Raw genomic sequence first — 26,539 nt, 5'->3', positions numbered from 1 at the left:
TAAATAATAATAATAAATAATGTATAGTGAATATCTGATTATATTCGATATTATATATAATTTATAGTATAATATATACTCTAGCACAATACATAACATAATATATAATGTATAGATAAAAGATAACCCTAATATATTTTATATGTTATTTTATTATTATATTTATGATAATAACTAATAGAATAATATAACAGGATATATTTAATATATTATTATATTAGATACTATACATCATTTATAGTTTAATATATACTCTAATACAATATATACTCTAATACAATACATAATATATAATGTATTATAATATATAGAATATAACCCTAATCTATTATAGAATTCCCACTTCCCTTTTTCAAGGTCCAACCCTTTTGGAAAATGCAAATCAGGACTTTCAGGGGCCATAAAAATATAAAATCTGGGGACAAAGTTCTTCCCGACCCGACTCCAGAGGAACCTTCTGGTCCTTCCTGCTCCGGTAAGAAATTCCTGGTTGGAAAAATCCATGAATTCACTTCTAGAAATTGATTCATCTGGAATAAGTTGATTTTTTTATTGGGAGTAAATTGATATTTTTTAACTGGAATAAATTGATTTTTTAAGTGGAATAAATGGAATAAAATAAAACACTCGGGACCTTCTTTTCCTTGAGAACCCCAATCCCTCCATCCATAAATTCCCAGATATTTTTCCCTGTTATTTCATCCCTCGATTCTCTTGTTGTTTTCCGTGGAATGTGTGCAGGGGCCGAAGGAATTCCGGGAGATTCCGGGACATCGATGGATTCCGGGGTCTGGTGGTTGACGTTGCTCCCAGTCCTGACATTCCAGCACGGATCCCACCTGGCCACAGGTGAAGACAATTCCATTTGGGATATATTTGGGATGTATTTCTGTAAAACACCCGATTTCTGCTGAAATTCCTTCAAAAACCTTGGAAAAGCTTCTTTATCCAGAGGGTGATCGAGGCTGGAAGAGGCTCCCCAGGGAATCGCTTTCCCCCCCATTTTTCCATGATTTTTCCAACCAAAATGATCCAAGGTTCGAAACACTGCAGGATAAATCCAGGAATGTCAAATCCCACGAGTGTTCTGTGTTGTCTTCCCAGTTCTCCTCCGGATTCCTCTCCCGCTGACGTGGTTCTGTTGGCTGCCCAACGTAATTCCATGAAAACCCGACGCGGATAACCGGGAACAAACCCCCATTTTGTCCCGAAACAGGTCGGTCTGTGAGTTCTCCCGGAATTCCCGTCGTCGGGATCATCGGGGAGCGGGTTGTCCTGCCCTGCCGGGTGACCCAGGACCCCATTCCCGAGGTTTTCTCCGTCCGCTGGGAATTCCACGACGGTCCCCGAAGGATCCCCGTGGGCAGTTTCGATGGGAAGAGCCGAGAGGAGGAGTGGGACGGGAGGTTCCGGGGCCGGGGGGAGTTTTTCCCCAGGGAATTCTGGGCCGGGAATGTGTCCCTGGGATTGAGGAACGTCAGGATCTCCGACCAGGGGTCCTACACCTGCCACGTGTCAGCCCAGGACGTGTCCCGGGAGGTGTCGGTGGAGCTGGAAGTGGCAGGTGGGAATTCTGGGATCTTTTTATTCCTTTTCAAAAAAAAAAAAATGGGGCAAAATTTTAATGGTTATTTTATTTTGGTGCATTTTTATGCATTTGAAATAAATTTTTATATTTTATATTTTTATGTTCTATGGTTTTTATTTTTTATATTTGATATTTTTGTGTTGTATATTTTTTCTATAAATATGATGTCGTAGATATATAATACATAATATATAAATACATAGTGTACAATATACACTTTATAACTATATAATGTATAAATATATAATATTGTACTTTTAATTCCCACATTTTCCCAAATCCTGGCAAATCCCACTCCCGACTTCCTCCTAAACCAACCTCCCCCCTCCCTCTCCCAGATTCTCCCTGGAATCCCTCATTCCCTTGGAATCCCTTGCATTCCTTCCCCTTTAATTCCCTCCCATCCCTCGTTAAATCCAGGGAAAAAACCTTCCAACACCTTCAAACCCTTAAAACCCTTTTCCAAGGAAAACCAACTCCCCCAAAACCCCAATTTCCCGCTGTTTGGAATGGAAACCCCCCCGTTTTTCCGCAGCCATCGGTGACATTCCCACCATTGTCGTGAGGTCCCGGAAAAGGGACCTCAGCCTCTCCTGCCGAGCCTCCGGCTGGTTCCCGAATCCCGAAATTCTTTGGCTGGATGGCCAAGGAAAGGTCCGGAAGGGATTTCCCAGCCCCAGGACGACGCCGGAGCCGTCGGGGCTGTTCCGTGTCGACGCTCCCCTGACCCTCCCGCCCGGGTCCGACCTGGAAGTTTCCTGCAGGATCATCAACCCCCGGCTCAACGTCACCAGGGAATCCCGGATCCGCATCTCAGGTGGGTCTGGAATCACCCCTGGCATCGGCTCCGTTCCCGGGATCCGTGCTGGGAGAAATCCCCTGGTCCCCCTGGTACGATATTTGCTCCCTAAATCGACAGTGGAATGTTTAATCCTTAATTTAACCCTAATATTTAATAATTTAATTTATACTTAATATTTAATAATTAATATGCAACCCTCGAGTCCAAAATAAAACTCTCTAATTATTAATAGACTTTGAAAATCATTAATATAAAATAATTGATGGAGTGTCGCTCCTTTTCCCAGATATTTTCCTCCCTTCCATCTCCTCCTGGCTGAGCGGTTTCCTGGTGCTTTTGGGCTTCAACCTGCTCCTGATTTCCACTCTGTTTTGCCTCCTGAGGAGTAAGTGTTGGGAAAATCCCGGGGGAAAAAATCCCCTGGAATAAAAATAATTCCTGAGGGGAATGTGGGTAAAATAAAAACAGCAAAAAAATCAAATTAAAAAATTAACGGAGTGACCAAATTCTGGAATTGGAGCCCAAAAAAGGTGGGGAATTCCTGACTCTGTGTCCCAGAATTCCTTGGGAAATCAACCCAAGGGTGTTCCTGATGGGATTAAATCCCAGATGATGACTTGGAGCTCTTTTCTGTGCAAAAAAACATGGAATAAAAAGGCTTTTTTCCCCCTTTTTTTAACCAGGGAGCCACAGGAAAAATGCCAGTGCAGGTGAGTGATGAGGAATTAAGGTGAATTATTTATATTAATTATATTAATTATATTATTTGTATTTATTATGGCTATTTTGGATGAATTTCCCTTGTTTTTCAGTGAAAGTGAAGATGGAAAGGGAAGAAGGTAAAAAATCCCTCAGGAAACGGGAAATGTCCCATGTCAAATATTAGGAAAGTTCCCAAATTGGGAATTTTGGGAACCAAAATTCCGTGTCCTCTCTTTTCCAGAAAAAAAGAAGGTGAAGTCACTGTTGGGTAAGAGATTCCCTTTTCCTTTCCCTTCGCTCCCCAAACTTTCCCTTTTCCCTTTTCCCCCTTTTCCCTTTCCCCTCCCCTCTAACTCTGGGAGAGGCACCTACAGAACAACACTAATAATAGATATTAACAAATATTAACAATATCTATTATTAAATATTAACGTTATTCCCAATTATTCCCTTGATTCCACATCCGGAATCTCCAGACGGAGAGAAAGCCAAGAAAAGAGCAGGTAAATCCCATTCCCATAAAATATTCCCTGGGAAAACAATCCTCGGTTTAATCAAGTTCATCTTAATTAAAAGTGATTAATTAACCCCTGATCCAGCCACAGCTTTTTCCTCTTCCTTGCAATTTCATGGAATCACTTTGGCAGGAAAAGACTCTGGAATCCCAGCCCAAATCTTCCACCAAATTCCACTGGGACTTTTTACGGGATCAAAACTTTTTCTTCTCCTTCCTCTTTTCCACCTTTTTAGCAAAAACCTGCAATTCCCTCAATCCTGGAATTTAACAGAATTCCCAGAAGGAATAACTGGCGTAATTCCAATGTTTTTCCCATGGATATTTTCCTTTTTATTCCCCTGGAATTTTCCCCTCCCTCAATTTCTGCTCTTTTTTTTTTTTTTCCAGCCAAGATCCACTTCAAGAAACGCTTTGGTAAGGGAATGGATTTGCATAAATTTGCATAAATTTACATAACAATGTGCCTCTGGGTCATCTTTAGAAACAACAGGATGAGAATTCCTGTTAATATCCATGTTTTCCCTGGATTTATAGTTAATGAATGCAGTGAAATATAAATTTATGGGGAGGAATATCCTTGTTTTCCACTCCCAGGAGTTGTTCCCATTGGGAAAGCTGGGAGAAATTGAGGAAAGAATGGAAAAAATGGGAAAAACTGGAAAAAAATTGGGAAAACTGGGAAAAATCGGAAATCCAAACAAAAATGCCTGGAATATTTTTTCTTTGCAGGTCGACTGAAGGCAGAGCTGGGTGAGTAAAAAAGTTGGGATTGTGGAAATTCCTGGGATTGGGGGTTAATTGCGATTTTTGGGAGATCCAAAGGGTTTTCCCAGTCCAGGGAGGATCAAATTCCACCAAAAAACCTGGAATTCAGTGATGTCTGTTGTTTTTCCATAGATTTCTGGGAAGCCCGGAGCCACGCAGGTGAGCTGGAAAAATAGGAATGTGCCTTGGATGGCAGGAATGGAGAAGGGATGGGGATGTTGGGAATGGTGGGAAAAGGGAGTCTTGGAAGGTGTCCAAGGCCGGGATGGGATCAGGATGCAATTCCCGAGAGGATGGATGGGAAAAGGGAGAGGGATTTGTGTCCTGGGAAATCCTAGGATGGGAGAGATCCGGGGAGGGGCCTTGGGGGCCTTTCCAACCTCAGCCACTCAGGGATCCAGGGATTTGGGAATTCTGGGATTTGAGGATTCTGGGATTCAGGGACTTGGGAATTCAGGGATTCACGGATTCCCTGGCTTCTCCTCCTGCTTTCCCGCAGTTCCCGTGGCCTGGAATGCCCTGGAGCGGATCCTGGAGCTCCCGAGCGGGGAGGGCGACGCGTCCGCTCCCACATTCCCGGTGCGCGTGGGGCGGGAAGGCTTTGGAAGCGGGAAGCACTACTGGGAGCTGGAGCTGGGCCGGGAGCAGGACTGGGCGCTGGGAGTGCTGCGGGAGAACGCGGGATGCGAGGCCCGGCCCATTCCCAGCCAGGATTCCTGGGCTCTGCGCCGATCCCAGGGAGAGCTTTTCTCCAGCGCCGGAGCCCGTGGGCTCGGGAAGCTCCGCTGGAGCGGCTCCGCCCTCGGCGTCTTCCTGGACCTGGATTGGGAATGCCTGGAATTCTACGACGTGGAGACTGCGGAGCTCCTGGAGAGGCTGGGTCTGAGCACCACAGGGAATTCCCAGGGAATGTTCTTCCCGTTTGTGTCCCAGGGGGAAGGGATCAGGATCCGCCCGGTGCCGATCCCGGTCCCACTAAAGGGACTTTGAGCAGGGATTGGGGAAAGGGGGGAGAAAATGATGGAAATGGGAATGAGAAGGAACGTGAAGGTGTGGGAGGGAAAAAAGAGGGAAAGGAGGGGGCAAGGGACTGGTTTTCCCTGGAAAAAACACCCATTTGGGACTGTTTTTCCCTGGAAAAAAACCATCTGGGACTGGTTTTTCCTGGGAAAAAAAAGAAATGGAATAAAAGGTTTTTGAAGGGAAATGTTGTTTTGGGAATTCTTAGGACGTTTGGGCCCCTTGGGGAATTCCTGGCAGGAAAAGGATGGGAAGGAGAGGTTATTTGGTCCCCAAATGTGCTGGAATTTGGGTGGGAAGAGCCTGGAGCAGGAGCTTGATCCCGACTCCATCAGGTGGAACGAACAAGGGGGGTGGGAGTTCCCTTGGATGCAATTCCCAGCAGAATCTCTGGATCTGGGATTCCCTTGGGAATTTGGAGATTTCCTGTTTTCCATCCTCTTCTCCAGAGGAGAAAATAATTAGGATAGGAAACAGAAAAAAAATTGGAAAACTTTAATTTCTAATTTAATTTATTATTCAAGAAATTATTTTACATTATGATCCCCTCTACAAATTTATTAATTATCACCAATTATAAATATGATAATCGATTGATATTTAAATAATTTATTATTTTAATTATTAACCCCCCACGGAGCGAATTCCCAACCCCTTTCCATCGGAGCCGGGGCTGAAAAATGGGAAGAGATTCCCAGAAAACCTCAAGGGAAGCGATGCCAGGAGACTCTTCCCTTCCACATCGAAGAAGGAGAGGTTGTGGGATTCCTGATCCAGGAAAACCCCGAGCACTGGGCAGGGCCCGGAATTCCAGCCCCCGGGAATGCTGAATTCCCCCCGGGAATAGCCGAGGCTGAGAACCTGCTCCTGCTCCCGTGGCAGCGCCATCCCGTCGTTCCGCAGGGAATCCCGGATTTCCTCAGCCAGCACCCCCAGCTCCCAGCCGGATCCATCCCCGACTTCCACTTCCCAGTAGTGCTTCCCTTGAGAAAAGGATTCCTTGGCCAGGACGACGGGTTTGGGGTGGAGCTGCTCGGCAGCAGAGCAGGAAACGACCCGGGATTGGTCCCGGAGGGAGAGTTCGGGATGTTTGCAGAGCTCATCCAGGGTCAGCGGGACTGGGAAAGGGGGAAAGCCGAGGATTTACAGGGAATTAGGGAAAAGTAGTTATGGAAAGTGATAGGAAATGGGAGAAAATGATATAAAATTTGGGGGGTTGTGGATAATTTAATGTGAAAATGGAGGAGGAGAAGGAGAGGAAGAGGAGGAAGAGGAGGAAGAGGAAGGGGAAGGGGAAGGCCCTGACTCACCCGCATAGCTCTGGGCACGTCTGAAATCTGCAGGGAAATGAACGACTAATTAATGCTAATTAATTAATTACCGCGGCAGCAGCTCATTTGCATGATTTTTGCATAATCGGGGGCGGAGTTTGAGAATTTGGGGGTTGGGGCCAACTCACCCAGTTGGGCCTGGATTTGTTCTGGAAGGAGAGAAATTCCGTCACCGTCCTGCTGGAAAAGGGGCACCTGGGCCGGGTGAGGCACCTGTGACACCTGAGCCAGATGTGTCACCTGTCACCTGTGACACCTGAGTCAGGTGTGTCACCTGTCACCTGTGACACCTGTCCCAAGTGTGTCACCTGTCACCTGTGACACCCCTCCCAGGTGTGTCACCTGTCACCTGTGACACCTGAGCCAGGTGTGTCACCTGTCACCTGTGACACCTGAGCCAGGTGTGTCACCTGGTGTCACCCCTCCCAGGTGTGTCACCTGTCACCTGGTGTCACCTCTCCCAGGTGTGTCACCTGTCACCTGTGACACCTGAACCAGGTGTGTCACCCATGTCACCTGTCCCAGGTGTGTCACCTGTCACCTGTGACAACTGAACCAGGTGTGTCACCCATGTCACCTGTCCCAGGTGTGTCACCTGTCACCTGTGACACCTGAGCCAGGTGTGTCACCCATGTCACCTGTCCCAGGTGTGTCACCTGTCACCTGTGACACCTGTCCCAGGTGTGTCACCTGTCACCTGTGACACCTGAGCCAGGTGTGTCACCTGTCACCCATGTCATCTGTCCCAGGTGTGTCACCAGCCCCAGCCCTCCAAGTGGCCCCAATGTTCCCCCAAAGTGCTTTTTTTTCCAGAGCCCCAAAACCCCAAAATTCCCGAATTTCCACAAGCTGCGGAATTTTCTCACCGATTTTTGTTGTCATCTCCTGGTTTTCTACAAGGAAAGAAAAGGAAATCAGGATTTGGGAAGGGGAAAGGAGGGGAATTCTGGGAATTTGGGGATGGAAAGGTTAAAAGATATAGAAATATATTTTAAATTATGTGCAATACATAAAAAAATACACAAAATCATATTTAATATATTAAAATGTATTAAAATAGATTATATTTTAAGTACAATATAAAAATATATTTAAAATATTCTATAATACATCTAAAATACATGAAAATATATATTTTATATTTAGTGACTTGATATAAAATATATTATTAATAATTAATATTAATAAATATAATCATTAATAACCATAAATTAATTATTAATTATTAATAATTACAAAATCAATAATTACTGCTAACAGGATTAATAAATTAATAATAATATAATTTATATTCTTAAATAATTGAAATAATTATAATTCTACCTATGATACATATTATTATATAAAATGTGATTAATTCTGGAGGAATAATCCAGGAATTTTTACCCTTCTGGAATTTTTCCTGCACTTCCTCTGGAAAACAAAGGGAGAAAATGAGGAAAAGGGAGGGAAATTCAGGACACCACCCCCCCCTCCAAGTCTATGAAATCATCAGAATGACTCTAACAAATAATCTCAGTCTAACAAACCCTCAGTCCCGAGCTCAGCCCTTACCCAGCTCCATCTTGAATTCCTCGATGTCTGAAAGGAATCGGGTTCAAATATTAAAAATCACATTTTATTCCCTTTTTTACCCCCTTTTCCCCCAAAATACACCGAATTTTTCCCATTTTTCCGACAATTTCACCAGGTTTTTTTTAACAGTCACTGATTTCCCGGGTTCAGGTTAATTTTAATTTGATTTTCTCGCTGGATTTGATTCATTTTTTTTAAAATTTGTTAAAGAAATTTGAAGACAGAAATCGTCGAGAAAAAAATCACTTTTTTTTTCCACTCACCCTCCTGAATTTGCTTCTGGGCATTTTCTGGGAAAAGAGGAACATTTTAGAGCACAAAAAAAGTAATTTTTAAATTAATTTAAAAGTTTAATTATAACTTTAATTAATTAATTTAAAAATCAGTTTTAAGGACTGTTTTCTGCTTCTCTTTTTTGTATTTATTTATTTTCATGTTTTATTTATATTTTTAGAAGCCTGAGGTTTAATTTAATTAATTAGTTAAATGAATGGTTTGACTCACTTTCCTGATCCGTCACCTTTTGGTTGACTGTGGGAAAACAGGGAAAGGGGAATGTTGGTTAACTCGGGATTATTCCAAGGAAGGTTTTCCTGGGAAGGGGAAAAAGGGGGGGAAAAGGGGAAAAAAGAGGAAAATGGGAAAAGGGAAAAAAGGGGGGAAAGGGAAAGAAAGGATAGAAAGGGTACAGGGGAAAAGGGAAAGGGAAGGAAATGAAGGAACTTACTCCGGAGTTTATAAACAGCTGCCAGGACCAGGAATATTCCAAAGAGCAGGATCATCACAAAAGCCGGGAGCCAGAGGGAGATGGTCGGGAAGAAACTCTCTGGAAAACAATCCAGGGGCTCCGTTATATGAGATTTTGGGGACACACCTGGAGTGGAGGGAATTTGGATCCCCAAACCTGGAATTTTGCATCCCTAGACCGGGAATTGATTGATTATCCCACTAAAAATTGGGATTCCTGGGAAAAGCGGCACCAGATCCCTGTTTTCCCCCCTCACCTGTGATGATGACGGAGGATTCCGTGGATGTTTTCCCGAGGCTGTCAATGATCCTGCAGGACACGGCGTTCCCAGATCCCGGTTTGAGGACGATGGAGCTCCCGGCATTCCCAGATGTGTCCGTGCTGAGGGGATTCCCGGTGATATTCCTGCCTTTCCCATCCATCCACAACACCTTGACTTCGGAAAAGAGCCGCTCCGAGAGGCACTTGAGACGGATTCCGGAGTCTTCCAATCCATCCAGGATGAGCAGTGGGTCATGGATTCTCCCTGTGGATGAGCAGGACACAGGAGCTCAAGGCAGCTGGAATTATTGGGATGAAGATTCTGGGTCCTTCACACCAGGTGGGAATAAAACAAAATGAGCCAAGGAATTTATCAGGAGACAAAAATTCCCCCCCCCCAAAATCCAAAAATTAACTTCCCTGAGTTCCCCGATGGAATAATTTGGAAGCTCAAATCCCAAAGAATTCCAGAAGCTCTCCTGGGGAGCCTCAGGGTCTTTTCCAAGCTCAACAAATCCATGAAATCCCATAAAATTACCCGTTGTGGGGTGGAGTCCGGAGAACGCGATGAGGGGGATCATCCGGATCCAGGGCCCCATTTCTGTGGGGAAAGTTAAAATTCCAGGTGGGAATGGGAAATCCATGGGATTGGGTCCTGCTCCTGAGTTCTGGAGCAGCTGGGTCTACTCCAACAAACTGTTCCTGGTTTTTGGAAGTTGTTCTGTGGGTTCCTTTCCTGGATTATAGGGAATGGAAAAGGGAAAAAAGGGGGAAAGGGAGAAAAATGGGAAAGGGAGAAAAAAAGGGGGGAAAAGGAAAAGGAGGGGAAAAAAGGGAAAACAGGGAAAACTCCTGGGAGTTCCCTTTTTGCAGGGCGTCCTTTTCCTCAGCAGCAATTCCCAGGAAAACGAGGCCATTCTGGAAACTTTGGGGTTTTTTTATCTACAGGGGTTTTTTTGATTTTTTTCCCATTTTGGCCCTTTTTCAACCCCTCCCCCAAAACATCACGGTGCCAAAATTCCTTTTGGTTTCCCGAGGGAATAAAAGAAAATTCCCAAATATTTCAGGGCAAATCCCAAAATGCTGAAAAAGCAATGCAAGGGAAGAGAAAGTGACAGAAATTCCGTGGGAAAAGAAGGAAGAGGAAAAACTTGGGAGCTCCGGGAATTATAAATAAACAGAAAGCGGGAATTTATGGGAAATACAAAATGGAAATGGGATAAAATTCCCTGAAAAAGGTGGGAAATCGCGTGGAAAAAGGAAAAACCAACCCGGTTTTCCAGCAGCACCCGCAGGATCTCCAGGAAATCCCTTGGGATTGAAACCTGTCAGAGGCTGTGGAGGCTCCTGGGACCTTTGGAGCCAAAAAGGGCGGAAATTCCAGCGGTAAAACGGTTCCTGGTTTTCCAAAGGTCACCAGGGAGGAGAGTGGGAGGGAACAGAAGAGGGAATGGGCGGGAATTTGTGGGATTTGGGGTGAAATCCCCCTGGATGAGGAAAAAGAAGCGTAAAGGGACCTTCGGAGAGTGACAGTTTTCTGGGATTCAGAGGAGTACAGCCCAGTTCAGACCAGTACAGCCCAGTACGCTCCCAGTGCGTCCCAGTGCCTTCCCAGCGCCATCCCAGTCCCTCCCAGCAGGGCCCAGCGCCTTCTCAGTACACCCCAGTACGGTCCAGTGTCCCCCAGTCCCTCCCAGTCCCGCCCAGTCCCTCCCAGTCTCCCCCAGTCCCGCCCAGTCCCTCCCAGTTCCTCCCAGTTCCTCCCATTCCCCTCCCAGTCCCGCCCCAGGACCCGTCCCCGGAAGTGACGTCACTGCGCGCGAGCGCGGCCGGAAGTGGCTCCGGGGGCGGCGGCGGCGCCGGGTCAGAAACTGGGAGAGACTGGGATGGACTGGGAGGGGATTGGGGGGGGAGTGGGAGGGACTGAGAGAGACTGGGAGGGGATTGGAGGGGACTGGGAGAGACTGGGAGGGGATTGGGAGAAACTGGGACAGGACTGGAGTATACTGGGAGAGGACTGGGGGGGACTGGCAGGGGACTGGGACAAACTGGCAGGGGCCTCAGCTCAGGAGGTCCCCAAACCCCGCTCAGGGTATCCCTAAACCCAGCCTGGGAGGTCCCCAAGCCCGACCTAGAGGGTTCCCAAAAGGATCCCCAAACCCAGCTCTGGGGGTCCCTAAGCCCGACTCTGGGGGTCCCTAAGCCCAGCTCAGGGGAATCCCAGGCCCATCCCCTCCCCTGTGTCTCCTCTCACCCTCTCACCTGTCCCGGGTTTCAGGTGTGGCCATGGAGGGGTTGCAGGGGAGGGGCCACGAACCCCAGTTTTCCCGACGGATCCTGGAGGAGCCTCCAGGGGAGGAGGAAGAACCAGGTGAGGAAGAACTTGGTGAAGAACCAGGTGAGGAAGAGGAACCAGGGGAGGAGGAACCAGGTGAGGAGGAAGAACCAGCTGAGAAGGAAGAACTTGGTGAAGAACCAGGTGAGGAGGAAGAACTTGGTGAGGAAGAACCTGATGATGAACCAGGTGAGGAGGAACCAGGTGAGGAAGAAATTGAAGAACCAGCTGATGAAGAACCTGGTGAGGAAGAGCTTGATGAGGATCCAGGTGATGAAGAACCAGGTGAGGAAGAAGAAGAACCAGGTGATGAAGGCCAGGAGACCACTCAGGTGGCACCAGGAGGAGCCTCCTGCGCCCAGGTGAGGCCTCCAGGTGAGGCCTCAGCCCCTCCCCTGCGCCGGCGGAAGCCTCGCCTATACCTGAACCCCCGTCGGCCCCGCCCCAGCCAGGAACACCTGGAGAGCCCTGAGGAACCTGGACCTTCCCACAGGAACCACCTGCAGGTGCTGTGGGGTCGCCCGGGTGAGCTGGGCCACCAGGTGAGCCCAGGTGAGCTGGGCCACGCAGGTGAGCTGAGCCCAGACGAGCTGGGCCACGCAAGTGAGCTGGGCCCAGGTGAGCTGATCCCAGGTGAGCTGGGCCCAGGTGAGCTGAGCCCAGGTGAGCCCAGCCAGGCCTTCGTGCAGCTCATCGACGAGCGCGGCGTCTACTCCACGGCCAAGCTGGTGCTGGGCGGGCGCGGCGGCGCCGGTGCCGTGAGCCCCGCGGGCGAGGCGGAGTGGGCGGATCCGCCGGGCGAGGCGCCGGCGCCGCTGGAGATCCGGCGGGTGATCGTGGCCGAGAAGCCCTTCCAGTGCCCCGTGTGCCACAAGGGCTTCAAGCGGGCGTGGGAGCTGCTGAGCCACGAGGTCGTGCACACCGAGGCACGGCCCTTCACCTGCCAGGCGTGCGGGGCCACCTTCAAGCGCCACTCGGACTTCAAGAGCCATGGGCTGGTGCACACCGAGGAGCGGCCGCACCGCTGCGACCTGTGCGGCAAGCGCTTCAAGCGCTCCTCCAACCTGCAGGAGCACCGGCGCATCCACAGCGGGGAGCGCCCCTTCGCCTGCCCGCGCTGCCCCAAGGGCTTCAAGACGCCCTACGAGCGCCAGCGGCACGCCCTGACGCACCTGGGCGCCGACAAGCCCTTCCGCTGCGGCGACTGCGGCAAGGAGCTGGCGACGGGCGCGGCGCTGCAGCTGCACCGGCGGCAGCACTGCGAGGACAAGCCTCACGCCTGCGGCGTCTGCGGCAAGAGGTTCACCTACGGGCACTCGCTGAAGGTGCACGAGCGGGTGCACACCGGGGACCGGCCCTTCACCTGCGGCCTCTGCGGCAAGGGCTTCAAGCAGAGCAACGCGCTGGCGTCGCACGAGCGGGTGCACACGGGCGAGCGGCCCTTCGCCTGCCGCACCTGCGGCAAGGCCTTCAAGCAGTCGTCCTACCTGGCCATCCACCAGCGCGCGCACACGGGCGAGCGGCCCTACGGCTGCGAGGCCTGCGGCAAGGCCTTCGCCCGGCCCTCGCTGCTGCTGCAGCACCGGCGCGTGCACAGCCAGGCCCGGCCCTACGAGTGCAGCTTCTGCCACAAGTTCTTCAAGGACCTCGCCTACCTGGGCGTGCACGAGAAGGTGCACACGGGGGAGACGCCCTACAAGTGCGGGGTGTGCGCCAAGGGCTTCGCACACCCCTCCAACCTGCTGCAGCACCAGCGCGTGCACAGGGACACCTGAGCGCCGGGGCGGGGTGGCCAGGGCGGGTGTGCGCCCCAAAAACCCGGTGCGGACCCCAAAAAGCTGATGGACCTGTGTCAGGACACCTGAGAGACAGGTGAAGGGAGCCAGGAGAGGTGTGCACCCTGAGAACCTTCAGCAGCAACACCTGAACTGTGACACCCAAGCCCCAGGTGAGCGGACCCTGGACCTGCACACCTGGACAGGTGTGGTCCCCAAAACCTGCAGCACCTGAACCACGACACCTGAGCTGTGACATCAGTGGCACTGGACATGCCCCCAGGACCTGTGGGACCCCTGACACACCTGAGGCCAGGTGTGCACACCTCACCTGAGCCCTCACCTGGATTTTTGGGGTGGAACAGCCACACCTGGTGCCCCAGGTGCACCTGGGACTGGGCAGGTGCTCACCTGGATCCTCCTTCCCAGATTCCTTGATCCTGGATTTGTCCCCCTTTGGATGGGACAGCTCACCTGTAGGCACCTAAGTCTCACCTGTGGGCACTTGAGGCTCACCTGAGTCTCACCTGTGGACACCTGGGACTCACCTGTCCCACCTGGGTGGTACCTGTAGTGCTGGGGGTGGGGTCTGGGTGCACCTGGGTGGGGCATATGCTAATTAAATGATGGTTAATTAATGACATCATTGGTGTTCTCACCTGATTTCACACCTGGAGGGTTTGGGGACCCCCCAAAATTCACACCTGGAGGATCAATCCCCCCTCCCCCCCAGAATTCACACCTGTCTCATCTGGATGGCTGAAACCCCCAATTTTATTAATTTCCACCCCATTTTCCCACTTTTTTTGTCCCCTTCCATCTGCCCCAAGTGTGTGGGGACACCTGAGCCACCCAGGTGTGTTTGGGGGGGGGGCAGGTGAGAGGTGACAGGTGAGGTCAGGGGCCGTCGTCCTTGATGAGCTGCAGCGTCTCCACCTCCTCAGGGGGGACCCTCCTGGGCAGGTAAATGGCCCCCAGGTGACCTGTGGGGGGAGGGGACACACCTGGTGACACCTGGGGAACACCTAGGATACACCTGGGGATACCTGGGACACACCTGGAGATAGCTGGGACACACTTCAGGGTGGCGGGACTCACCTTTACCTGGGGCTTCTCCCACACACCTGGTCCTCAAGGTGAGCCAGAGCAGTACCCCACTGAGTGACGTCAGCAGCCCCAGCAGGGCCACCAGGGGTGCACAGGTGGGGGGCACACCTGGTGGGGAGGGGACAGGTGAGAATCCCCCAAACCTAGCCTTACGTGCACCACGTGTAGGAGGGGTTAATTAGGTGAGAGGGGAAGGGGGGGTTGGAGCATTCAACTTCAGTTACCTGTGCAGGTGAGTCACCTGTCCCACCCCTACCTGTCACACCTGTCCTGGCTCCACCCTTCTCACCTATCCCACCTGTCCTACCTCTTCACACCTGTCCCAGCTCTACCTGTCACACCCATCCCCCCACCTTGACACCTCCCTCCCCTCCCTGTGCCTCACCTTTGGGCATGGTGCACATGACGCCTGCGGCCCCACCTGCGTGGCAGGTGCCCGGCCTCGCCCCCTCCCTCAGGCACTCCAGGAGCAGCGTCTCAGAGCCCCGACAGGTGAGACCCTCCAGCGCCGCCCCCGGGGCCAGGTGAGCGCCGACAGGTGCGCTGAGGGCGGGGCCGCAACCCAACTCCTTGCACACCACCTGTGCCTCCAGCAGGCTCCAGGTGCGGCCGCACACACCCAGCCAGGTTTGGTTGTGCAGCACCTGCACCTGCCCCGCACAGGGCCCGGGGCCATCCCGCAGCCGCACCTGCAGGGGGGTGGGACCTGCGAGGGAGGGGCACACACCTGAGCACACCTGGGCACACCTACAGCCCCCTGCCTGTGTTACCTGAGCACACCTGCCCCTCCCCAGCCCCACCTGAGCCCCCTCCCCACGCCCCGCCCCTCACCTGTGCACACCACGCTTGCGTCCTCCTCGTGGTTGCAGTTGTGGACCCCCCAGGGGCCCTTGTCGCACTCTTCCAAGGTGTTCTCTTCACCTGTGCAGCCCACCTGGTCCAGCAGGACGGGCCCCGCTCCTTCCCCGAAGTGGGCGTGGCCGGGGGCGGCCACGGCGTCCCCACAGCCCAGCTGGCGACAGGTGACCCGCGCGTCCCGCAGGTCCCAGGTGTCGTCGCAGACCGTGCCCCACCTGTGCTCGTGCAGCACCTCCACCCGCCCCGCACAGGGGGTGGGGCCGCCCACCAGGCGCACCTGGAACTGCTCCTCCGTCACGTTGGCACCTGGGCAGGTAACGGGAGGGTGAGGGGAAAGGTGAGGTGGGCAGGGGGTTATCTGAGGGGGATGAGGTGGGGTGGGAGGGTGGGGTTGATGTGGAGGTTACCTGAGCCCACCTGAGCTCACCTGAGCACACCACACCCGCGTCCTCGCCGTGGTGGCAGTTGTTGTTCCCCCAGGGCTGGGCGCGGCACTGCGCCAGGTGCGTCTCGTCCCCCGCGCAGGTGATGTCATCCAGCCAGATGGGCCCCACCCCCTGCCCGAAATGGGCGTGGCCATGGGCAGCCCGGGCCTCCCCGCAGCCTACCTGGCGACAGACCACCTGGGAACGCCCAGGGACTCTCCTGAGTGTCACCCAGGACACCTGGGCACACCCAGGACACACCTGAGCCCCCCCAGACTCACCTGGGCCTCCTTCAGGTCCCAGCTGTCGTCGCAGACCGTCCCCCATTGGCCGTCGTGGAGCACCTCGACACGCCCCATGCACAGGTGAGGCCCGTCCACCAACCTCACCTCACCCGAGCTGGAGTTACCTGCTGGGGGGGCACCTGCACAGGTGGGAAGGGGGGTTAGAGGGGACCTGCACACATCTGGATGCTTGTTCTACCTTCCCCTTCCAGCACAGGTGAGGGCACCTGTTGCAGGTGGAGACACCTGGGGGGTCACCTGGGGGTCACCTGGGAGGGTTACCTGAGCACACGACCCCAGCGTGGTCCAGGTGGTCGCAGGTGTGCTGCCCCCAGGTGCTGCCCGGGCACTGGGCGATGGTGGTTTCGTTGCCGACGCACCTGAACCCGTCCAGCCAGGTGGGACCGGGCCCCACCCCAAAACGGGCGGCTCCAGGTGTGCTGAGGGCGTGGCCACAGCCCAGGTGACGGCAGACCACCTGGGCAGCCGCCAGGTCCCAGGTGTGGCCGCAGACGGTGCCCCAGGTGTGGTTGTGGAGAACCTCGACGCGCCCCGAGCAGCGGTGGGGGCCGTCAGCCAGGCGGAGCTCACCTGGCTCACCTGAGCTTCCAGGCTCACCGGAGCGCCCCTGGGTCACACCTGGAAAACAGGAGACACGGCCAGGTGTGGGTACCTGGCCAGGTGTGCTTACCTGGCCAATGGTGTCCCCTCCCAAGGTGTTCACCTGCCTCTGTGGTTACCTGGTGGTTTTGGGGTGCCGGGCGGTGTTTTTGGGGTCCCCAAGGGTGTTTTTAGGGTGCCAGGGGGTCTCTGGGGGAGTCACTGGGGTGGTTTGGGGACATTGGAGGGTCTCTGGTGGGTTTTGGGGGGGTCATGGGGACACTGGGGGACATTAGAGGGTCTCTGGGGATTTGGGGGTTCTTTGTGGGGTAACCTGAGCCCAGAGAGGGTCTCTGGGGGAAGTGTTTGTGGCACCCTCCAAACTCACCTGTACAGGTGACGTGGGCGTGTCCTCCATGGCCGCAGGTGCGGGGCCCACCCCAGCCTTTCACCTGGCACTCCAGGAGGGCCCCCTCGTCCCCCCGGCAGGTAACAGCCTCCAGCCAGGTGAGCTCGCCCTCGCCTGGCCTCACCTGGTCGATGCCCGCTGCCCCCCCACAGCCCACCTGGGCGCAGACCACCTGGGCGGCCGCCAGGTGCCAGGAGTGGGCGCAGATCCCACCCCAGCGCCCGGCGTGGAGCACCTGCACCCTCCCCGAGCACCTGTCGGCACCATCGGCCAAGCGCAGGTGGGTCAGGTCGGCCAGGTGAGAGCCTGCAGGTGAGGGGACACACACCTGGTCAGGTGAGGGGGGTTTGGGGCACCTGCTGCTCACCTGCGCACACCTGAGCCCACCTGCCCCTCCCATGCAGCTCACCTGCGCACACCACGCTGGCATCCTCGTTGTGCTCGCAGCCGTGGATGCCCCAGCTCTTGTGGCGACACTCGCCCAGGTGCCCCTCGTGGCCCTGGCAGGTGAGCCCGTCCAGCCAGATGGGGCCACGCCCCTCCCCGAAGCGCGCGCGGGGTGGGGCCGAGATCACCTGGCCGCAGCCCAGGGAGCGGCACACGACGGCGGCAGCGGCGAAGTCCCAGGTGTCGTCGCAGACCGTCCCCCAGGCGCCAGCGTGGAGCACCTCGACCCGCCCCACACACTCACCTGGGCCGCCTACCAGGCGCACCTGGGCACCGTCCGACGGCTCTGCACCTGCCAGCAGGGGAGGGGGGAAGGGCACACCTGGTTACCTGTGGGGGGAGCGGTACCTGGCGGCAGGGGGGGGGATTACAGGTGTGAAGTGAATGGGTGACGCCCTAAACCACACCTGAGAACAGCAGGACCCAGGGGAAGGTGGTACCTTGCTGGGGGGAATCACCTGTTCTACCTGCCCCGGCGGGGGGGGAATCACCTGTACTCCCTGCCCAGGCACCCCGAGCCTCACCTGAGCACACCACACCTGCGGCTCTCCCACCCTCACAGGTGCGCTGGGCCCACGGGCTCGTCCGACACTCCCCGAGGTTCTTCTCCGTCCCTTGGCAGCTCACCTGGTCGAGCCACACCTGCCCAGGTGTGCCGAACTCCGCCCCTCGCAAGGCGGTGCCGCAGCCCAGGTACCGACAGACCACCTGGGCGGCCTCGTGGGACCAGCCCCCGGCACAGACCCCACCCCACCTGTCCAGGTGAAGCAGTTCCACCCGCCCGGCACAGCGGTGGGAGCCGTTGGCCAAGCGCAGGTGAGGCGGCTCCGGGATCAGGGAGTCTGGAAAGACACACCTGGGTGAGGAAGGAGCTCAGGTAACTCCCCCCAGGTGAGCTCCGGGTTGTCCTCACCCCCTCTTCTACCTGGGAAAGGTGGGGGGAACACCTAAGTGAGGCCCAAAACCCCCCCTGCCTGGAGCACAGAGTTACCTGGGGGCCCTGACACTCCTCTCATCTGTCCCCAGAGCTCACCTGGCATAGGTGGAGTGGGAAGGACACAGAGGGGACCTGGGGGTCCTGCCACCCCCCTCACCTGTCCCGGAGCTCACCTGAGCACACCACACCTGCGTCCTCGCCGTGGTAGCAGTCGTTGCGACCCCAGGGCCGGGCGGGGCAGGCGGACAGGTGAGGCTCCGCCCCCGTGCAGTTGGTCTCATCCAACCAGATGAAGCCAGTGCCCCGCCCGAATTGGGCCCTCCCAGGTGCCGACAGGGCCTTCCCGCAGCCCACCTGGCGACAGACCACCTGGGCGGGCCCAGGACACACCTGAGTGTCCTCAGGACCCACCTGAGCATCCTCCAGACTCACCTGAGTACCCCCAGCACCCACCCATAGGATCCACCCGAGCCTTCCCAGCCCCACCTGCCCCTCTCCAGCCTCACCTGACTCCCCTGGGACTCACCTGGGCGTCCGCCAGGTCCCAGGTGTCATCACAGACCGTGCCCCACCTGCCGTTGTGGAACACCTCGACCCTCCCGGCGCAGCGGCTGCCGGAGCTCACCAGGCGCACTTGGTCGGCCTCGGGGTTACCTGGGGGGCGGAGGTGGGCACAGGTGGGAGGAGGGAGAGGGTCGAGACACACCTGGAGCACCCTGGTACCTGTCCAGATGCTACCCTGGCACCTTCTCAGGTGCTGAGCCTTGACCAGGTGTGTCCCTAGCACCTCCTCAGGTGCCTCCAACCACCCCAAACACACCTGGACCACCCTTCTCACCTGCTCCACCTGTGGCCACCTCAGGGGGGCCAGGTGAACGCTGAAACCCCCTCCCAGACCCCAAAACAAGGTGGAAACCCCAGATGAGCCCCCTCCAGGTGTGTGTGTGTCCCCAGGGTGCTGCTCACCTGCACAGACCACGCCTGCTGCCCCGCCCAGGTGACACGTGCGATTCTCCCAGGGCTTCACCTGGCAGCCCAGGAGCTCCTGCTCCGTCCCCACGCAGGTGACGCTCCCTGGCCACACCTTCATCTGCCCCCGCCCAAACCAGGAGCCTCCAGGTGCGGAGAGGGCCTGGCCGCAGCCCAGCTGCCTGCAGACCACCTGGGCCTCGGCCAGGCCCCACCCGTGGTCGCACAGGGCCACCCAGGTGCCCCCGTAGGACACCTGCACCTGCCCCTGGCAGCGGGTGGTGCTGTTGGCCAAGCGCACCTGGGTGGGCACTGCCATCCTGGAGGCTGCAACGACACAGGTGAGCTCACCTGGATGGGTTGGGGGGGGCAGGGGGCGGGGGGAGGTGGCAGCAGGTGTGGTCAAAGGTAAGTCCCAAACTCCAGCGGGATGTGGTTCTGTGGTCATGCACCTGAGCCAGGTGAGACCCAGGTGTGCCCCAGGTGTATCCCAGGTGTGCCCAGGTATCCCCGGCTATCCCCAGGTGTGTCCCCAGATGGCCCCAGGTGTGCCCAGGTGAGTTCACCTGAGCAGATGACGCCGGCGTCCTCCCCGTGGAAGCAGTTGTTGTCCCCCCAGGGCTTGGCGGGACATTCCAGGATGGAATTCTCCGTCCCGGTGCAGTTCACCTCGTCCAACCAGATGACATCGTGGCCCCGGCCGAAGTGGGCGTGACCGGGCGCGGCGAGGGCGTGGCCGCAGCCCAGCTGGTGGCAGATCACCTGAGCATCCTGCAGGTCCCAGCCGTCGTCGCAGACCGTGCCCCACCTGTGCAGGTGCAGCAGCTCCACCCGCCCCGAGCAGCGATCGGGGCCCTCCCGCAGCTGCAGGGAGCCCAGCGATGACGTCACCGAGTCTGGGGGGACAGGGGTGACAGGTGAGACAGGTGGGACAGGTAAGACAGGTGGGACAGGTGGAACAGGTGAGACACATGGGGGAGAAAAGGGGGAGAAACGGGGTAAAAAGGGGAGAAACGGGGGACAAATGTCCTGGACAGGTGAGACAAGTGGGACAGGTGAGACAGATGAGACGGGGGGGAAATTGAGGGAAATCAGAAGGAATCAGGGAAAATTAGGGAAAAATCGAGGAAAATAGGGGAAAACTGGGGGGAAATGGAGGAAAAGTGGGGGGAAATGGGGCAGAGGGAGGAGAAGGCGGGAAGCGCGGGCGGGCGGCCCCTCACCTGCGCACTCGACGCCCACGTCCTCGCCGTGGCCGCAGTTGTGTTGCCCCCAGGGCCGCGCCCGGCACTGCTCCAGGTGCCCCTCGTGCCCCGCGCACTTCACCTCGTCCAGCCAGATGGGTCCCTCCCCCTCGCCATACCTGGCGCCGGGGGCGAGCGCCCGCAGCCGCCCGCAGCCCACCTGGGCGCAGGTGACCTCGCCCTCGGCCACGCCCCAGCCGTCATCGCACACGGTGCCCCAGGTGAGGTTGTGCAGCACCTCGACTCGCCCCGAGCAGCCGTCGGGACCCCCCTGGAGGCGCACGGAGACCCCCGGGGGGGACGGGGACACACCTGGGACAGGGAAAGGGAACAGGTGAGCTCAGGGACTGCCCCGGAAGCGCAGGGAGACCCCCCAAAAGGGGGAAATTGGGAAAAGCGGAGAAAAAAAATGGGAAAAGGGAAGAAAAGTGAAAGGAAAATCAGGGGAGAATGAGGGGAAACTGGGAAAAAGTGGGGAATAACGTGGAAAACTTGGGAATATTGGGAAAAACTGTTGGAGTTGAAGGTCCTGGGGCTGGGAAATCACGTGACCGGGCTCAGCCGGGTCCCCAAACAAACCAAAATGACCCAAAATTGCGACTTTGCCCCCAAAAAATCGATGTGGGGCCGAAAAGGGGGAATTTGGCCCCGAGCCCAGGAATTCCTGGGGAAAAAAAAACTAGGGAGAAATGGTGGAAAATCATGTTTTTCATGGGTTTTTAAGGGAAGGGGCAGGGGAGAATGTTGGTTTTGGGGCAAATCCTTTGATTTCAGGGTAAAATCCATCAATTTGGGGCAAAAGATGCCAATTTTGGACTAGAATTCTTTGACACAGGGCAAGACGTCAATTTTGGGTCAAAATATGTCGATTTGGGGGCAAAATATGTTGATTTTGAGGTAATATTTAATTTTGGGTCAAAATCCTTCAGTTTTAAGTCAAACCCCTCCAGTTTTGGGTCAAAATCCTTCAATTCCAGGTCAACCCCCTTCAATCTGGGGGCAAAATCTTTCTGGTTTGGACCAAAACCTTCACTTTTGGGTCAAAATCCTTCAATTTTGGGTCAGAATCCCCCAAACTGGGTCCCCAACCCCCCCGGACCCACCATGATGTCACTCACCGCACAGGTACGTCACGGCCAGGAGGGTCCTCAGCGCCGCCCCCCTCCAGGTGAGGGGGTCCCCCCTGGGGAGGGTCCGCTGCCCACCTGAGCCCCCCATCCCGGCCCAGGTGAGCCGGTCCCAGGTGGGGGGGGGGGGAGGGGTCCCGGCATTCAACTGGGAGGGCGAACTGGGGTGGCCCCTCCCGCCCTGGACCTGCGCCAGGTGTCCAGGTGACCCTTTCCCCCCCCCCGGTGACCCCGCGGTTGCATCAGCGGCTTTTCCAGGAAGAAAACCGGGACAAACCCAGGAGGGTCCAGAGGTTCCCCCTCCCCCACCCCCGGCACGCAGAGGGGGCACCTGAGGGGGCCGCACCTACTTCGGGGGGGCAGGTAAATCCCACCTGGGGGGCTCAGGTGTGTCTCAGGGTCCCTAAAACCGCTGGGGGGGAGGCTCAGATGTGTCTGGGGGCCCCCAGGTGTGTCTGGGGGGGGCTCAGGTGCGTCTGGGGGTTCCCAGGTGCGACTGGGGGGGCTCAAGTGTGGGGGAACTCAGGTGTGGCAGGTCCTTAAAGCACTGGGGGGGGGGCGTAGGTGTGTCTGGATGTTCCCAGGTGTGTCTGGGGGTCCACAGGTGTGTTGGGGGGACTCAGGTGTGACTGAGGGTCCTCAGGTGTTGGGGGGACATTCACCTGTCCAGGACATACCTTCTCACCTGTGCAGGATACACCTTCTCACCTGTGACGTCACCTGTTCTGGATAAACATTCTCACCTGTGCAGGCCACACCTGTGCCCACCTCAGCCCCTGCTGGGACCTCAGCTGTGCCCAGGTGTGCACTCCCGACATGAGGCTCCTTTACCTGAAGAGCCACCTGGGGCTGCTCCTCTACCTGTCCCTGAGCGGTGAGTGGGGAGGACACAGCTGGGGGGGGACAGCTGAGGTGGGGACACACCTGGACATCGGGAGACACTTGGACTTTGGGGTCACACCTGTCCCTGGGGTCACACCTGGACTTCAGGGTCACACCTGAGACACACCTGACCCCCTCCACACCTATCCTGACTCTCCTCTTGTTCTCTCCCCGCCCACCCAGGTCCCACCCTGGCCCCGCCCTCACCTGTCCCGCTGCGCCTGGCGGGCGGCCCTGGGCGCTGCGCGGGGCGCGTGGAGGTGCTTTACCTGCACAGGTGGGGGACGCTCTGCGGCCACACCTGGGGCCTGGCCGAGGCTCAGGTGGTCTGTCGCCAGGTGGGCTGTGGCCCCGCCCTGTCGGCACCAGGCGGGGCCCACTTCGGGCAGGGGGAGGGGCCAGTGTGGCTGGACCGGGTCACCTGCACAGGCACTGAGGGCCACCTGGGCGAGTGCCAGGTGGGGCCCTGGGGAGAGGCCAGCTGTGAGCACGGCGCTGACGTGGGCGTGGTGTGTGCAGGTGAGGTGGGTGGGGCTTGGGGAGGGGTGGGTGGGGGCTCAGGGAGGTGGGGAAGGGGGGGTTTACCTGGCTGGACCTATCTGTGACCACACCAGAGCCCAGGACCCTCCCAGACTCATCTGTTGGCCCCAGAACACCTTTCTCCACCCCATCACTGACCTAAACCCACCCAGAACCCCTTTTCCTGCCTGAAGCCACACCCCAGCCACACCTGGAGCCCCGCCCAGGTGCGCCACACCTGTCCTGCCCCGCAGGTGCGGAGGCGGCGTCGCAGCTCCAGGTGCGCCTGGCCAACGGCTCCAGCGCCTGCGCGGGGCGTGTGGAGCTGTTCCGCGAGCACAAGTGGGGAACCGTCTGCGACGACACCTGGGACCTGCAGGACGCGCAGGTGATCTGCCGCCAACTGGGCTGCGGCCACGCCCTCGCCGCGCCCGGCCACGCCCACTTTGGCCGGGGGGCGGATCCCATCTGGCTGGACGGCGCCCACTGCACAGGTAGGGAGCAGGAGCTGGTGCAGTGCCAGCTGCACACCTGGGGTGAGCACGACTGCAACCACGGCGAGGACGCGGGCGTGGTGTGCACAGGTGAGGCGCAGGTGGGCGCAGGGGAGGCGGGGGGGGACTGTGGGGTGGGAGGGGGGAGCGGGAGGGGCGGTGGGCTCAGGTGTGCTCAGGTGTGGGGCTGGAGGGGGTCTAGGGGGTGCTCAGGTGGGTCCAGGGGGGATTCTCAGGTGTGCTCAGGTGTGTGCCCCTCCCTCGCAGGTCCCAGCCCCCTGCAGGTGCGGCTGCGGGATGGCCCCGGGCCCTGTGCGGGGCAGGTGCAGGTGCTGCACAACCACACCTGGCTGGGTGTGTGCGGCCGCACCTGGAGCCTGCTGGAGGCACAGGTGGTGTGCAAGGAGTTGGGCTGTGGCCCCGCCCTCAGCGCACCTGTCGGCGCTCACCTGGCCCCGGGGGCGGCGCTGGAGGGTCTCACCTGTCGGGGCTCTGAGATGCTGCTCCTGGAGTGCCTGAGGGAGGGGGCGGGGCCAGGCACCTGCCACGCAGGTGGGGCTGCCCGAGTGGCCTGCGAGGAGCTGGAAGGTGAGGCACCTGTGGGTACCTGTTCTCACCTGTCCTCACCTGTACGTCATCATCTGTCCCCTGTGCTCACCTGTCTCACCTGTCTCACCTGCAGACCTGCTGGGCTCCTGTTCGGTGCTGGAGGGGCTGCTGGGGGTGGTGGTGGGGCTCTGCGGGGTCCTCCTGGGGCTCTACCTGTGGGCTAGGTGTGCCGGGCGGGGCCGGCGCTTCACAGGTAAGGCCGGGGGGAGGGGCAGGGTCTCCCCACAGACCCCCCCAAACCCCCCCCGACCCCCCAAACCCCCTCCCAAGACCCCCAAAGCCCCCCCAGGAGCCCTCAACCCCCCTAAAAAACCCTCCCAAGCCCCTCCAACCCCTCAGGATCCAATAGGAGACCACAGGGACCCTCCAACCCCCTCTCAAACCCACCAAAACCCCCTGCAAAACCCCTCCCAAGACTCCCAGGACCCCCTAAGAACCCCCAACCCCCCCCAAACCTCCCCCAAATCCCTCCCACTCCCCCCAAGACCCCCCCTAAACCCCTCCCAAGACAACCAAGTCCCCCCAAGACCTCCCTGACCCCCTCATATTTTGCAGACAAGCCCCTGCTCCAGATGCCAGAGGAAGCCGGGACCTCACTTGAGCCATAGGAGACCCCCCCAGAATCACCTGGGACCAGCCCAAAATATCTTGGGATCCCCCAAAAATACCTGGGACCCCCCTAAATCACCTGGGACCCCCCCCCAAATGACCTGGGACCTCCACATACCAAAAAATACCTGTGACCTGTTCTAGGGGTCTGTTGGTCTTTACTGGGGGATACTGGGGCTGTACTGGAAGGATACTGGGGCCATACTGGGGGCGTACTGGAGGGGGGCCACTGGGGCCACACTGGGGATCTGTAACCCCCCCTAAAATACCTGTGACCCTCTCAAAACACCCATGACCCCCCTCAAAACAGCTGTAACCCCCTAAAATACCTGTAACGCCCTTAAAATAAAACCCAGAAAAACCCGGTAAAAACCAGTAAAATCTCCCAAAATGCGACGGTGGGGGCGTGGCCTGGACGGAGGGGGCGTGGCCTCCGCCGCTGTGCGTTCAGGGTGGGGCGTGGCCTCGTGAGGGAGGGGGCGCGGCCTCGTGAGGCGGCGCGGCCCGGTCGTTGCGCGGTGGCGGCAGCGGCGGGTCCGGCCCTGCCCCGGCTCGGGCCCCGGAGGAGCCTCCGAGATCCCGGCCCTGCCCCGGCGGGTGAGCGAGAACCGGGGGGAGGAGGAAAAGGAGGAGGAGGAGGAGGAGGAAGCGGCGGGGCCGCGGCGGCGGCGCTTGCGCGGGGAGGGGCCTGGGGGGGGAAGGGGAGGTGACTCTGAGGGGAGGACGGGGCGGGGCCCGAGGCGAGAGGGCGTGGCATGGCGGGGCTCGCGCGCGGCGGGGCCTGGAGAGGACGGGGCGGGGCTTGAGTGGGCTCGCGCGGGGCGTGGGCGTGGCCTGAGGGGACGGAGGGGGGGACGGAGGGTTTCTGGTCACGCCCCCCTGTGTTGGCCACGCCCCCTATGCGCTGTCTCTGTGTGTGTCCCCCCACCTTCCGTGCTGGGTCTCACCTGTCCCTGTGTCCCCCTATGCCAGGTCTGGAGTCCCACCTGCCCCCCCGTGTTTCAGGTTTGGAGTCTCACCTGCCCCCAGTATTTTATGTCTGAGATCTCACCTTCTTCCTGTCTCCCCCTCAGGTGTGACCATGGCGGGCACTGCCCCCGCTCCAGGCGTCCCTGAGCATCCCTTCACCTGCCGGGAGTGTGGGAAGTCGTTCCGCTGGTCATCCCGCCTGTCCCACCACCTGCGCAGCCACACTGGTGAGCGGCCCTACAAGTGCCCCGAGTGCCCCAAGGCCTTCAAGGGCTCCTCCGCCCTCCTCTACCACCTGCGGGGCCACACAGGTGAGCGGCCCTACACCTGCGCCACCTGCGGCAAGGCCTTCAAGCGCTCCTCGCTGCTCCAGACTCACCTGAGGGTGCACACGGGCATCCGGGCCTTCGAGTGCGCCCAGTGCGGCCTCACCTTCAAGTGGGCGTCGCACTACCAGTACCACCTGCGGGCGCACACGGGCGAGCGGCCCTACCGCTGCCCCGTCTGCCCCAAGGCCTTCAAGAACTCATCGAGCCTGCGGCGGCACCGCCACACCCACACAGGGGAGCGGCCCCACACCTGCAGCACCTGCGGGAAGGGCTTTGCGCAGGCGGCCAACCTGCGGCAGCAC

At 57.3% G+C, this 26,539-nt stretch overlaps 7 protein-coding genes across 11 annotated transcripts; 5 read left to right on the top strand and 2 right to left on the bottom strand.

Moving 5' to 3' along the window:
* Positions 1-363: 363 nt before the first annotated feature.
* Positions 364-3,458, top strand: LOC113940093 (butyrophilin subfamily 3 member A2-like). Its single transcript, XM_027631172.1, has 7 exons — positions 364-475; positions 742-849; positions 1,217-1,564; positions 2,124-2,405; positions 2,677-2,775; positions 3,074-3,100; positions 3,203-3,458. The coding sequence occupies exons 1-7, from the start codon at positions 376-378 to the stop codon at positions 3,274-3,276; spliced, it is 1,038 nt and encodes a 345-aa protein (XP_027486973.1). The 5' UTR covers positions 364-375; the 3' UTR covers positions 3,277-3,458.
* Positions 3,459-4,576: 1,118 nt separating this feature from the next.
* On the top strand, positions 4,577-5,364 carry LOC113940090 (E3 ubiquitin-protein ligase TRIM39-like). Its single transcript, XM_027631169.1, has one exon. It carries the CDS (start codon positions 4,651-4,653, stop codon positions 5,362-5,364), a length of 714 nt encoding a protein of 237 aa, XP_027486970.1. The 5' UTR covers positions 4,577-4,650.
* Positions 5,365-5,935: 571 nt separating this feature from the next.
* LOC113940083 (butyrophilin subfamily 2 member A1-like) lies at positions 5,936-11,668 on the bottom strand. 3 transcript variants are annotated; one of them, XM_027631162.1, is made up of 13 exons: positions 11,564-11,668; positions 10,581-10,663; positions 9,848-9,910; positions 9,305-9,574; positions 9,028-9,126; positions 8,805-8,831; positions 8,564-8,590; positions 8,280-8,306; positions 8,112-8,138; positions 7,592-7,618; positions 6,854-6,874; positions 6,705-6,731; positions 5,936-6,512 (listed from the first exon to the last, which is right to left on the bottom strand). In XM_027631162.1, exons 3-13 carry the CDS (start codon positions 9,906-9,908, stop codon positions 6,019-6,021), a joined length of 1,107 nt encoding a protein of 368 aa, XP_027486963.1. In that variant the 5' UTR covers positions 9,909-9,910; positions 10,581-10,663; positions 11,564-11,668; the 3' UTR covers positions 5,936-6,018. The 3 variants fall into 3 exon arrangements, with proteins under 3 accessions (XP_027486963.1, XP_027486961.1, XP_027486962.1); XM_027631160.1 differs by having other exon boundaries at positions 11,572-11,668; XM_027631161.1 differs by lacking the exon at positions 11,564-11,668 and adding an exon at positions 10,827-11,045.
* On the top strand, positions 11,140-14,062 carry LOC113940081 (zinc finger protein 2 homolog). Of its 3 annotated transcripts, XR_003525405.1 has the most exons (3): positions 11,140-11,172; positions 11,581-13,735; positions 13,849-14,062. XR_003525405.1 is itself a non-coding variant. In XM_027631157.1 (2 exons), the coding sequence occupies exon 2, from the start codon at positions 11,596-11,598 to the stop codon at positions 13,417-13,419; it is 1,824 nt and encodes a 607-aa protein (XP_027486958.1). In that variant the 5' UTR covers positions 11,140-11,172; positions 11,581-11,595; the 3' UTR covers positions 13,420-14,062. The 3 variants fall into 3 exon arrangements, 2 of the variants coding, with proteins under 2 accessions (XP_027486958.1, XP_027486959.1); XM_027631157.1 differs by having other exon boundaries at positions 11,581-14,062; XM_027631158.1 differs by having other exon boundaries at positions 11,149-11,172; positions 11,588-14,062.
* Positions 14,063-14,170: 108 nt separating this feature from the next.
* Positions 14,171-21,956, bottom strand: LOC113940080 (deleted in malignant brain tumors 1 protein-like). Its single transcript, XM_027631156.1, has 16 exons — positions 21,818-21,956; positions 20,679-21,011; positions 20,022-20,351; positions 19,453-19,782; positions 19,013-19,140; positions 18,660-18,855; positions 18,074-18,391; positions 17,512-17,841; positions 17,082-17,408; positions 16,376-16,732; positions 16,091-16,233; positions 15,812-16,007; positions 15,358-15,690; positions 14,912-15,232; positions 14,518-14,634; positions 14,171-14,402 (listed from the first exon to the last, which is right to left on the bottom strand). The coding sequence occupies exons 1-16, from the start codon at positions 21,915-21,917 to the stop codon at positions 14,317-14,319; spliced, it is 3,945 nt and encodes a 1,314-aa protein (XP_027486957.1). The 5' UTR covers positions 21,918-21,956; the 3' UTR covers positions 14,171-14,316.
* Positions 20,926-24,989, top strand: LOC113940082 (soluble scavenger receptor cysteine-rich domain-containing protein SSC5D-like). The gene is made up of 7 exons (XM_027631159.1): positions 20,926-21,033; positions 22,578-22,700; positions 22,892-23,227; positions 23,482-23,811; positions 23,989-24,309; positions 24,404-24,523; positions 24,886-24,989. The coding sequence occupies exons 2-7, from the start codon at positions 22,643-22,645 to the stop codon at positions 24,936-24,938; spliced, it is 1,218 nt and encodes a 405-aa protein (XP_027486960.1). The 5' UTR covers positions 20,926-21,033; positions 22,578-22,642; the 3' UTR covers positions 24,939-24,989.
* Positions 24,990-25,385: 396 nt separating this feature from the next.
* Positions 25,386-26,536, top strand: LOC113940085 (zinc finger protein 628-like; the record flags this gene model as incomplete). The annotated part of the gene is made up of 2 exons (XM_027631163.1): positions 25,386-25,536; positions 26,013-26,536. A coding segment is annotated over exon 2 (516 nt), but the record flags the coding sequence as incomplete, so codon positions are not given.
* Positions 26,537-26,539: the final 3 nt, after the last annotated feature.

The sequence above is a fragment of the Corapipo altera genome, unplaced genomic scaffold (assembly GCF_003945725.1).
Source record: "Corapipo altera isolate COAL_440 unplaced genomic scaffold, ASM394572v1 130480, whole genome shotgun sequence".
Classification (NCBI taxonomy): domain Eukaryota; kingdom Metazoa; phylum Chordata; class Aves; order Passeriformes; family Pipridae; genus Corapipo; species Corapipo altera.
Note: the sequence above shows the minus strand (reverse complement) of the source record. Positions and strands in the feature narration are given on the sequence as shown.

What these genes read in the sequence shown, in the direction of transcription:
- LOC113940093 (XM_027631172.1), top strand. Translation starts at nt 376, where the DNA reads ATGCAAATCAGGACTTTCAGGGGCCATAAAAATATAAAATCTGGGGAC. An exon ending in GGTGGAGCTGGAAGTGGCAG is followed by an intron (nt 1,565 to 2,123) that starts GTGGGAATTCTG and finishes GTTTTTCCGCAG; the next exon opens with CCATCGGTGACATTCCCACC. An exon ending in CAGGAAAAATGCCAGTGCAG is followed by an intron (nt 3,101 to 3,202) that starts GTGAGTGATGAG and finishes CTTGTTTTTCAG; the next exon opens with TGAAAGTGAAGATGGAAAGG.
- LOC113940090 (XM_027631169.1), top strand. Translation starts at nt 4,651, where the DNA reads ATGCAATTCCCGAGAGGATGGATGGGAAAAGGGAGAGGGATTTGTGTC.
- LOC113940081 (XM_027631157.1), top strand. Translation starts at nt 11,596, where the DNA reads ATGGAGGGGTTGCAGGGGAGGGGCCACGAACCCCAGTTTTCCCGACGG.
- LOC113940083 (XM_027631160.1), bottom strand. Translation starts at nt 11,597, where the DNA reads ATGGCCACACCTGAAACCCGGGACAG. An exon ending in AGCTGTTTATAAACTCCGGA is followed by an intron (nt 8,832 to 9,027) that starts GTAAGTTCCTTC and finishes GTTTTCCCACAG; the next exon opens with TCAACCAAAAGGTGACGGAT. An exon ending in ACGTGCCCAGAGCTATGCGG is followed by an intron (nt 6,513 to 6,704) that starts GTGAGTCAGGGC and finishes CCCCTTTCCCAG; the next exon opens with TCCCGCTGACCCTGGATGAG.
- LOC113940080 (XM_027631156.1), bottom strand. Translation starts at nt 21,917, where the DNA reads ATGGGGGGCTCAGGTGGGCAGCGGACCCTCCCCAGGGGGGACCCCCTC. An exon ending in CGCCCACGTCACCTGTACAG is followed by an intron (nt 16,733 to 17,081) that starts GTGAGTTTGGAG and finishes CCTGTTTTCCAG; the next exon opens with GTGTGACCCAGGGGCGCTCC. An exon ending in GGGACCTGAAGGAGGCCCAG is followed by an intron (nt 16,008 to 16,090) that starts GTGAGTCTGGGG and finishes GGGCGTTCCCAG; the next exon opens with GTGGTCTGTCGCCAGGTAGG.
- LOC113940082 (XM_027631159.1), top strand. Translation starts at nt 22,643, where the DNA reads ATGAGGCTCCTTTACCTGAAGAGCCACCTGGGGCTGCTCCTCTACCTG. An exon ending in CCTCTACCTGTCCCTGAGCG is followed by an intron (nt 22,701 to 22,891) that starts GTGAGTGGGGAG and finishes CCGCCCACCCAG; the next exon opens with GTCCCACCCTGGCCCCGCCC. An exon ending in CGCGGGCGTGGTGTGCACAG is followed by an intron (nt 23,812 to 23,988) that starts GTGAGGCGCAGG and finishes CCTCCCTCGCAG; the next exon opens with GTCCCAGCCCCCTGCAGGTG.